At 44.5% G+C, this 12,037-nt stretch overlaps 1 protein-coding gene across 2 annotated transcripts in view; it reads right to left on the bottom strand.

The window, feature by feature from the left end:
• Window positions 1-11,535, bottom strand: part of LOC122773449 (schwannomin-interacting protein 1-like) — a 30,753-nt gene extending 19,218 nt beyond the window's left edge. The window contains exons 1-2 of one of the 2 annotated variants that reach the window (XM_044032159.1): window positions 10,989-11,535; window positions 6,289-7,062 (exon numbers count right to left, since the gene is read on the bottom strand). In XM_044032159.1, the coding sequence (XP_043888094.1) occupies window positions 6,289-7,062; window positions 10,989-10,997 (783 nt within the window). In that variant the 5' untranslated portion in view covers window positions 10,998-11,535. Of the gene's footprint in view, window positions 1-6,288; window positions 7,063-9,899; window positions 10,330-10,988 lie in introns of those variants that run through there. The other variant, XM_044032158.1, reaches the window with a different exon arrangement.
• Between the last annotated feature and the right edge of the window lie 502 nt (window positions 11,536-12,037).

Raw genomic sequence — 12,037 nt, 5'->3', positions numbered from 1 at the left:
TTAAATATTGATTGGACAGTACCTGTATTAATCACACACACACTATAATTAGCAACAGTAAATATCAATGTCGACATGTTTCAGCTCCACCCAAATGAACACACAAGTCAAGGCGAGGATACATACACAACCTGTGAGTCTCTGACTCAACTCTGCATTTCTTCACCTTTTTCAAAACACACACACACACACACACACACACACTCTCTCTCTTACTTTCAATTTTCAGCTCTGCCATGTTTTGATGTCTTTCAGTGCGATCCCTTACAAAGCTGGCCTGTGCGTGAATCAGTGTTTCTCTGTATATATATGTGGCTGCAATGACTGTGTAGTGTGTGGACTGACATGGACTGTCTCCTCACTGCTACATAAATCCCCATTTCCTCCACAGCACGCTCTGCCACTCACAGCCTGCGCCCCTCTTTGGTAGTTTTCATAGGGTGGAGAAGGTGAAACAGAGCGGGGGGGTTTGGGGTGCAGTCTCCTGCTGCATTTTGGCTGTCTGAGAACATTAGGCTGTAATGCTTTCTGACAGCTTGAGGAAGAGGACAATTATCGGGGAACAGAGTGGGAATGGTAGCGAAGGATAGGGGATGTCTGGAAGAGAGAAGAAATTGAGAAGAAGACGAAGAAGAAGAAAAAGAAGAAGACGGTAGAGATTTGCAACAGTGACGTAAAATGACTCTGACTTATGTGGCCAGAAAGACAATAACACATGGTGGAAGAAGGGTTTGCCCGTTTCATCAACCTTTTCTCAGACCTCAGTGAGTCACGGTTGGATGAATCAGAGGAAGGGTGGGTTTGTGTTTGAGTTTTGTTCATCTATTAGGATGATCAACCTCACAGAAAGTGGAGGAGTGCGTTGCTAGCAGCTTTGTGTTTACACAGACAAATGATCATTTTATCTCTTCAATCAGATTCATACAGGTATGTATCCATATACCTTTAGCTTCCAGACGGGATGTTTCTCAGGCCTTTTTCAGTGTATCGCTGTAGCATCTATATTACGCTTCTCTTTATTTAGGTATGTGAATTTGTTTACCAGTTCAGATGAGGGTTGATTATCAGACAGCCGTTTATGGTGTACTTTGACACCAGATAAGAGCAGCTGAGAAAGGACCACTCCCATTGAGTCTTGAACTTAATAACCTGAAGTATTTCATTGACATTTTGCGGGTCAATGTGATAGCAAACAGGTTTGATTTTATGTCCATGTGTGAGCAGGTACATTTGTTCCTCTCCAGATAAAACATAACACGGCAGTGCACCTTTGTTACCTTGTTAAAGTGACTTCACTCTCTAACTGGATTTAAAGCCATGGGGTGAATGCTGGACTCCACAGTGATAAAACTGTTTCAACAGTAAACACTACTACATATCTTCTGTCCTATCACACTAAGCCAATAGTGAGCTGTCGGATGCAGTTGGTCCATCAAGCATTTTGAATAGCCAGCAGTGAATGACCTTACTGGCTGGATATTCACACTTGTGAACCTGTGATTTTACCCATTTATGGTCATTTGTTTTAGTTTGGTCTCTCCTAACCCTTTTCTTTCTTCCTCCACAATGACGACGGACAAATCCAGTCCAAAGCAAAGCTTCAGAAGATCAAATACAGCTTCTAAACATTCTTAATTGCCCTTTCATGTGTGTATATATATACAGCAACACGAGCCTCTGAATAGATGTATTGCTTTGCTTTGTTTGTCTTTGCAGCACTTTGTAGTGTGTTGTGTTTTACTCCACGCAGGTGCCACGTGAGGAATGCATGTGCATGCAGCGCTCACTCGAACGTCAGCTGTAATCGAAAAAGAGAAAATCTCAGACGACGCAATGTAACCGAAGCTCACTAGTTCGTCAACTTCCTGCACCTCAAGGCAAAACAGGAGTGCAGCATTTAAGCTTTATTCAAAACAGGAATCACATGCAAATGAACCGTGTGCGTGTGATTTCTATTCTTTCTTTGACCGAATTAGAAGAAACAACGCGCTACCATGCAGCAGCCCACATATGGTCAGAGTTGAGATGCTTGGACAGCTCTACCCAGCTGGCTCTGCTTTAATTACCAACATATTTAGCTTTTCTCTTACATAGACAGCACAAACTCACATGAGGAGTGCTTTAATTACAAACTCCAGCCAGTCTGTTAATATTGAAAGTGAACTCTGATTCTGTTTTGTTTGGACAAATGTGATGCAGTATATTATATTTATGTTTAAATCATATTTGCATTTACCTGAGTTAAGTGCCCGGCTTGCTGTGAGGAATCCAAGGTTAAGGTGAGATGAAAAATACTCCACTGATAAAAGAGAAAAAGGAAAAGAACGTCTACCAGCACTGGCAAAATGTCAGGATACCATATGAAGAAAAAGATATCCTTTGATTAAGTGAAGTGAGGGCGCACATGTGTGTGTGTCTATGTGTGTCTGTGTGTCTGTGTGTGTGGACTAACAAGAAAAAATGTGTGTTGACCCTGAGGCAGAGGCAGTGCAGTCAGTCTGTGTAAGGAGAGCGCATGTATGAGCTCTGGTGTGCAGAGGGCCGGGCGTGTTTTAGCGGGTAACTACGCATACACACGAGGAGCACATACACACACACACACACACACACACAATTACACACAAGCAGCAGTGGTTAAGCCTAAAGGGCTGAACCAGACACCACACACACCACACCTGGTTAAGACCCTGCCCCCCTGTCTCTGAAGCTTCCTCCCATACCCTTATACAAGGATAGCCTTTTCCTCCAGCCTTCCACCCTTTCTGGCGTGCCATTCTCTTCCTTCACCATACTCTGACCCCACATTCCTCCTCTTAACTCCCCCCTCCTCCACAGGTTCTTTTTAATCCTGGCTATTTCTCTCTTTTTATGTCTGTCTGCTTTTGCCGCCCATTCAGGACCAAACTCTTGTGTAACTACTTTAAATTCATTGTTTGTTCCTATTTATATCTACTATAACCACACGCAGAGCCTTCAATTTCTTCCCTCTCCTTCCCTCTCTCTCACTCCCTCTACGTGGCACAGTCTGAGTACTGGGTGAAGGCAGTAGTTAGGTTGTTAGAGGAGGGTTTGCTGAGCACAGTTCAACTACCGAACTCGTACATAATCACAGAGCACAGAAAGAAGCGAGAGGGAGAGAAACAGAAACCACACTCTGCTGTTGCTATTTCTTCTCATCCTCTTATTTTTCCACAGCCCTTGAGGACTTTTTCTGGGGCAGAAAACTCAGACATGGCCTTTTTTTTTTTACTGTTAATATGGTGTGTGTGTGTGTGTGTGTGTGTGAGCACACCACCTTCCTACCTTCCTATTAAACAGATGTTCACTGATGTGTTGTTTCCACTGACTGGAATGAGAAATGTCCCATCCATCAAAACAGTGAAGAGACAACACACACACACACATATATATGTATATATATATATATATATATATATATATATATATATATATATATATATATATATATATAGAGAGAGAGAGAGAGAGAGAGAGAGAGCAGGTCTCAACACAGGTCCTGTCTTCATAACCACAGTTTGCCTTTGGGGTGTTTTGAAATTGTGTGAATAAGTCTGGGTGTGTGCACTTTGAGATTGAAATAAAAGTAGCTTCCAGGCATAGATTTCATTCATTTAAAGGATATGCTCACTAAACACACAGGTACGGACAGCCATACGTGCGTGACCATCCTTCTCTCTCTCTCTCTCTCTCTGCCTTTTTCACCTAAAGGGTGACTCGGAAGAATAATATTTTTGTTTACTTTTCATGGGTGTGCAGCTAAATGGATGGCTTGGGGCAGTGTTACCTCTGGTGTACTTGAGGTCCCTGAGGGCCCTAATCTGGCACGTGCCGCTGGAGTTCATTAAGACTCAAATTACAAACAGGTCAGCATGCCCCACATCCTCATGAATCCTCTTGACCCCACACCCACAGCCTGCAGGAGGCTGCTGAGATTAAAGCAGCCACAAAACACCCCTTGCTAAATATACCTGCAATAACTACTTCATTATTAAAAATAGAGAGGGTAAATGAAGCATAAAGCAAAAATAAATATCTCTAGGAGCAATTTAAGGCTGTACGTGAAAGGCTAAATTATTCTGTGATGGTTTGCAGCAAAGGGAATGGTGGCTCATAGAAGGACTCTCTGTGTTGGACCCTGTTTGATGTGTGTGTTGTTTTTTCACATATCTTACACAAGATGAAGTCCGTAGCTAAGAGACTGGCCAAGTCCATGTCCAGGCACCACAACAGATAATTAACTATGAGCTTCTCAGTGCCCCATCCTTCTGAAAGCACAGATGCTTGTGAAGCATGAATATCTCTGTCCCACTAGACCCTGCCACATCCTATGAAGACACACGCCACTATACATTAACACATGTGCTCTCTCTGTGGTGGGTCCAACCTGAGTGGACGTCTAAATATTTAATATTATTTTTAAAAGCACCAGTCTCTTTCCTCCTGGTGGTCTGTGAAATCCTGCAAATTAAAGAATTAAGGAAAGAATCCTGATGTCCACAGACAAACGGCCTCAGTTCCTTGACTGCTTTTATGCTCTTATAAGCGGGGGCTAGAATATAGTTATTGTAATCTTTACAATATGCGGTGTTAAGAACGAATACGTATAACATCACAAAAGTTCAGAAATGTATTGTACTTCCACCCACAAAAGCAGCAACAGCACTTAAATGGTTGTGAGTGTGGGACTATCCAGGATATGAGCTTGTGTCTCTCAACTTTTCTGGTGTATCGCTTCAGCTGTGAGCTCAGCTGGGATTACAAGGCTAACTCCAATTTCTTATCTTTGCGAGGCGATCAGATTCTGAGGTCAATTTTTTGCTTCTATGGGAAGAAATATGAGAAAAAAAACAGGATACTGTGGCTCTAACACCACTGAGACTGGTCAATCTCTTTCTGTCACAACAGACTTAGTTTTCTTTCATGTACACACATCCAAAACACCAGGAGAGCCTGAGAATGTGTCTGTGGCGATAAGCATTTTGTGTGAATATTTGTGTGTGTCTGTGTGTGTGTGTGTGCATGGTGGAGACAGAGAATCTCTTTCATGAGATTTCTTTCCACCATGGTCAATTACACATCATCGCGTTGCCTAGGGAGAGAGAGACGGAGAGCAGAATGTCCCCTAGACTAAAGCAAACAAGAAGGTGACCTTCCTGTTAAAGATGGACAGCAGGTAATGAACACTGACACCAACACATGGGGCAGGTGGCCCTGAACTGCCTGGTCCGAAATATACCATCTTCCATTCCTTTTATCCCTCTTTCCTTCCTCTCACCCCCCCACCTCTCCCACTGCATTCCTGGCATACTTCAGGGAGACAGAGGAGGCCTCCAGGACAGACAAACAAAGACACACAGCACAAACAGCACACTCACAATGGCACTGGCTAAAACTATTGTCTATGTGCACTGAGGAAAAAGGTCTTGGTGTTTGCATACCAATAGAGAACAAAACAGTACCCCTCTCTCAGAAAGACACTTTTGCCCTCACTTCGTTTTTTACTTAGTGACTGCACTGAAACTCTGACTGAAACTCTCCAGCTTTGCCTCAAACATGTTAAAGCTACACCCTTCAGAACCCACAGACTAGCAATAAAACACAAAACTGTGGATCTGACTGTAATTTTAACGGAGTGATGTCATGCCAACAAGTAAATCATAAAAGCCTGTAGTGCTGCTGGTGCAGCATTTACGGCCTGGATCATCATCTCTGCAAAAATGTCAATGCAACACTGACCTCTTCTGGTGGATTCACTACATGGCAAAGAACACAGACTTAAGGAAATTAGGCTGCATATACTCAAACCTCCAAGGTTGGCAACTAAACTACAAACAATAAGGATAATTATGCACTGACATGACTCCTACATATAACAATATGTGTCAGTGAGTTAGAAACACCAGGCACACCCTCAACTGTTTTGACCAACGGAGCTGAATCAGTGTACTTCCTGTTGAATCTGCACTAAGATATAATGAATCCATTTTCTTCTCGTCTCCTGCAGCCTCTACTTCCCTCTGTGGAGCCCACACTTCCATGACGTTCAGGTTAATAGCTGGTCCACATAGCTTAACGCTACATTAGCTCACTAATCCCTCTCTCTTAACTGCAACAAACATAACCTTGTGTTTTCAGGGTCATCTGACATGGATAACTGCTGGATTACAACAGCACATACAAAACCTTTAAGACACAATAGTGGAAAAGCACAGCATCTTAAAATTGCCACAAGAACACATGGACAACATAATCTGTGTGCACACTTACTGAGGTGTAGTGGGTCTTGCCTATGTTGTGGTTCTGGTTGTGGTTGAGGTTCTGATTCTCCTGCTCTCTGCACTGCAGCCCGGCCAGGTGTCTCTCTAGGGCTGCCCAGTCCATGGTAGGCAGAGGCTCTTCCTCCATACCTTCTTCTTCTCTATATCCTCCCATCCGTACCCCTGTTCCTCCTCCGCCTCCTCCACCACCACCCCAGCCACTGCTGCGGCTCCCTCTGCCTTGACTGGAGCGGTGGTGGCTGGGCTTGGGAGTCCCTGTGCCCCCCTGTGGTGTACCCGGGGAATGGAGTGGGTTGCTCCGAGGCAAAATCAGATTGCCATTCTGTTTCAGTTCCTCTGGAACAACTGCGACTGAGGTGGCAGTGTGTCCACCAGGAGCCGGGATAGGCGGGACAGTCTTCACATCCTGGAATTCTTCAGCGAGGCTGCGACTGTTCACTGTCTTCCTGTAGCCTTTCCCAAGGCCGTCAACACCCTCTGTGCCTCCGTCACCTTCCTCCTGACTAGGAGGTTGTGGCGAGGTGCAGTCCTCTCCATACTCACTCTCCCACTCCTCAATCACCTTCTTCTTGTACTCTTGGTAGTCCTCGTCCTCCTCATAGTCCTCTAAGGTGACCAGGTCCAGAGAGGGGGAGGATTTGTAGTCCTCCAAAGTGGCCAGGTCAAGAGTGGGGGAGCAAGGTGTAACCTTGTTGGAGTTGGACTCTGAGCTGGAGCGACTGGATGCATCGCTCCCCAAGTCCATGCCATCCTCCCGGTAGTCCTGCAACAACATGGGAACAAAGAGAGAGTTAGACTGAAGACAGGAGAGGTGGTACAGGCTGAAAGAGATACGTGGATTATAAAACGCGCAGATTGGTAGGAATGAACGATAGACGGATAGATGCAAAGAACTGGCGAGCGACTTAAGGAAGTGTGTCAATTTAGATTAGTCGCACAAGTATTGTGGTTTCACATTGGCAACAACAAAGGACTTCCTGTCATGCAGGAACTTCCTTTGTCCACAACGTTTTATAGCCACATGTATTTTCTGAAGCACAGCTCTGAAGCCTCCCAGTTTTTTTCTAAACTATACAAACTGATCATTTAATTCCTTTTGCATTCCTCTGGCATGTGTGAGTAAGTGTGTGTACATGGAGGCTTGTGCAACAATTGACACACAAAGTCTGTGTGGCTGGAAGTGTCAGAATAACATCTCACCACCCACACCGACATCTGCATAGCACAACGGGGACAAAACAGGGTGTAAGACGGGCTGAGCATGAGTGACACTGACATGTCAATACACAAAGGACCAGACTGTGACATGGACAGATGAGTCCGGCGTTGTTGTCTAACCTTGACTGTGTCGCTTCCGTAGAGCTCCAATCACTGCCTGACTGATTAGTTTGCGGCTAATGAAAATGTCTGTGTTGTTTACAGCCCGCCACAAATCTCCACCTGACCCGAGACTTCTCTCGCAGACAGAGTTATCAGTCTTGTCTCCACAGGAGTGCATTATCATAGCGCCACACAACACTTTTAAAAGTTAATGAAAAGCAAGGAGAGGCAAAATGTGCCTCTCAAGGCAAAGAGGACTGATCAACACATTCCGACATGATCGACATAATGAGCTGCTGGAAGCTAAATGAATTATGAAGACTAGTGATTACATATTAAAACCATGATGACTTATGTTGTGTTATCTTATATATGAGTCAGGAGGATATAAAAGGGAGCCTTTTTGAGTTTTGAGCTGCTCAGCCACACCTGTGCAGACACTGTGACACTGTTGATGTCATTTTGGAAACTAGATATTTAAATTGTCGATGCAGTTTTGAGACATGAGCCACTCTGTGTTGGGGGAACCTGCATTTCTCCATGAAATGTCAACAGGTCCAGGAGAATAGAAGTAAGGTTGATGCAGGAGTGAGGTTGGTACCAGCTGCACAAATGAGGCCACAAAAGCCACATTTTGCCAGGATGTGAAGGTAAGGTGGCATTCGGGTTGGCTGATAATGCGATAACAATATATATTATATATATCATTTTCCTCAATACTTTGAGTTTACCTCAGATGTGTGAAATGTTTCTCTCTTCAACAAGTGCTTTAGTGCTGAATTTTTAGCCATATTGCCGAGCCCTAGATGTCGTTAGATACTTAAAGGGATAGTTTTTTTTTTTTTTTTTACAGTAGATAGCGCTGAGCACACTGTTTGGAGGGACAGGGACATTGACAGTAGAGAAACATGTTATATGAGGCTTACCTGAAAAAAATATGTCCTAAAATTCTCACTGTTCAATTTTCATTGAACAGTTTCAGCCCAAACAGTGATTCCTCTGCCTTGTAGCATATTCTCTCCACTGCTGTGCTTATGCACATAGGAATATGCTGAAGAAATATTCTGGTTGTCGGACTGCATGGTAAACCTCTGAAAACATTCACAGCCCAGCATACACTTAGAATGCTACTGTTTTTTCCCCCTGTTCACATCTAAACAGTGCATAAATCAGGGAGCGTGCCACCATGTTGGGATGTTTGTTGTGCCCAAAAGGAGAGTAGGATTTCAGTATTTGGGTGGGAGACAAGAGTGAGTTTATGTAGCTATTCTTGTTAGGACATTGCATTGACCTCCATTTATTCACACAGCCTTCATCCATAGTCTTACCCCTAACCGTAACCATAACCATAACCAGTCAGTACCTTACCATGTCTGTGAAAGGTCACACTAATCTTCTCCTAAAGATGAATAACTTAACCAAACCACATTTCACATCTTAATCCTAATTATAACCAATTATAACCAGAGTTTGAGAAATTAGGTTTTGTCTCATTATGACAGGGTTTTGGTCCCTCGTGAGGACTACTGAACCTAAAAAAAGGTCAGTATTTATAACAGATAATGTCCTACAGAGGTAACAAAAACAAGTGCACACACTGGTTTCCATGACATCAGAGGACATTGCATTGACATACTTTAATTTCCTGGAGACTTACTCAGACCTTAACCATGATTACTACTGACCTAATCCTAACCATAACCTAACCATGACCTCAGCCTAATTTAAAACATGCCTTCTCCTTAAACTGTAGTAATTTACATTATGGGGACTTGATTTTCGTCCCCATAAGGAAGACTAGGCTCACAACGTGACTCTGTACACAGGTTTAGGTCCCGACAACATAAGGAATACCAGGTACACACACACACACAAAGGTTTGTGCAACTTTTATTCTTACAGCATTAACTTCCATTCATTTGGACAGTCTGAACAAACCATTGTCCCTAACATTAACCATAACCAGTTAATAGCCCTAACCCTAACCTTAATTTAAATCTTAGCCCGAAACTTAACCAGTTCTTTCTCATCAGGACCAGGTTTTGGTCCCAATGAGTACTGGTCCTGACAAGGTCAATGTTTAAACGAGAAAGGGTTCGATACACGAATTACACGCACGCGCACACACTCACACACACACACACACAGCCATAAGGCCTAATAATCTGAAATCTCTTATATTCTGTACAGAATGACTGCGCTCGTGACGATGAGAACGTTAACATGTCATTTTCAGGCTTAAATAAACGGTGTCAATGTATCGACGGAGAACGATCTTACCGACGTGCTCATCAAACACGGCCACAAGCCCACTATCACGCGTGAACCAGACCCTTCATCCCGGGTTTTGTCGCCCTTTAACTGCCATAAAAAAAACCAGATTCAGGCACCGGGTGTTTTCTTTTCTTTTTTCCCCTCTTCAAAGTGGGAACATCGCTGAGTAGAAACAGAGTGACCAAAGCAGCTGTCGCGTTTCAAATCTCGACCATCGGCTTCTTTCCCGTCAGTATTATCCCGGCTCGTGCAGCCGCGGAACAGCGTTTATTTCCTCAGATATGATCGCGTCAATATGAGCCGGATTAAAAACAATAGAACCGTTTAAAGTGTGTGCGAACGAGAGGCAGACAGGGAGCTGCAAGAAGGCGCATATAGGCTGGGGCGGCAAAGCTGATCCGCTGTGGGATTAACCGAAGCGCAGGCAGGCAGACTACACACACACACACACACACAGGCTGGATTTGGCCAACAGAATACATGCAAATTGACAGCTGCACCGATCCCCACCCCGCAGCCGGGCGGGTGTTTTTTGGGGGGCGTTAAATTTATGCCAAAGACTTCCCTCACAAACTCTGCCCGTCGATGTGTGGACGCCTCACCGAGGACATCACCGCACACGCCCAGTCTGAGCGTGCGCCGAACGAGCGCACTCTCTCCAAGTGGCATTTTGTGCACGCATGACAGTTCTGTCATTGCATCTGGCAACATTTAGTGTTGCGTTCATTTTAACCCGGTGCATTTGTTGTTCTTGTTGTTGTTGTTGTTGTTGTGTTTTGGAGAAAAAAAACATGCACGCGGCGCACGCGTCTCCTCAATTTGCAGAGTCATTCGCCGGCTCCTCAAATGATGTAATGTTCCCAAAAGTCCCAGGAGGGACCTGATATTCACCGGCAACAGCGATGACAGAAACGCCCAAGATCTCACCATCACACAATCGCGGATGACTCCCACACCCACTACAGCTGTGACCACAATGACCACCTCTCTCTCCACACACACAATCATTAAAGTCAGGGTCTGTATTGAATAAAAGACGAGCTAAAAGTACCCTGACTGCAACATCAGTGCCAATGTAAGCGAGCCTGTACTCACTGCCATCATCTGTGTAGCTTCCACTCCGCGTCTCAAGACATAGTAAAGTGTAAATCCCAGCTGTTAGACGCCGGTGACGGTGCCGACTTGTTCCACAGCAGCTTTATTCTAAGGACGGGTGGTGGTCGCTGGTTCGTTGGTGAAATGACACAGAGCCGGCGGGTAATTCAGTAGATTCATCGCTCTCCGTGTCCACAGAGGAGTCTTGATGGATTAAATAAGAAAATAACAGGGATGGTGTAAAATCCCAGCGGGTCAGCGCGCGGCGCGTCTCTCGTCTTCTCCCCCTCACCGGCACACGGAGAGAAATGCCCGAGCAGTGTGTTCAGCCTGCGCTCGCTCCCACGTCAGCTGGAAAAGAAATAGTCTCTGAGAGAAGTGCGTCCCATCATGATGTTCAGGCTTGCGCAGGTTTCGGAGGTTTGACACAACCGGGAACAGTCGTTAACGTTCGGCTCTTCACACCCGTAACTGCGCGCAAAAACGTTGGTGGCGAGTTCGTGGCGGCTCCGGTGTTCTGTGTCTGTCTGTCTGTGTGTCTGTCTGTGTCGCAGGCTGCAGCTCCAGCACTAAGTGACGAGGGCTGAACACAACTAAAGCCCAACCTTCTGCACTCACTGACCTTGCAAAAGAGAGACAGACAATCTGAGAAAGGGAATTGTCCAATGTAAAGATAATAAACATACTTCTGATGATCAGTTGAGCCATTTGGTTTTTTTTCATACAGCTTTCTGTACATGGCATCACATTTAAAATTGTTATAATGTTCAATTTCCAAACACACACATAATAACAGCTAAATTATACAAACGCACGAGCTTCTATAAAATCAGCACAAAGGCCACACTGAACATCAAACACCTACACATGAAATATTATTTATAGCTGGAGACTTCTGTTACAGTCTCAACTCCCAACAGAGCTCACAATCGCTTTCTTATCAACAATCAGCAAATACAATATTTTCTTCCTCATAACCTGCACTTTGTTTTCAGTGTAATGTCCACAATTACTTGAAAAAGACCTTTCTGACCCAGTGGTGTCGAAAC

Source organism: Solea senegalensis, linkage group LG8, assembly GCF_019176455.1.
Source record: "Solea senegalensis isolate Sse05_10M linkage group LG8, IFAPA_SoseM_1, whole genome shotgun sequence".
Taxonomy (NCBI): Eukaryota; Metazoa; Chordata; class Actinopteri; order Pleuronectiformes; family Soleidae; genus Solea; species Solea senegalensis.
This window is presented reverse-complemented; position numbering and strand designations above follow the sequence as displayed.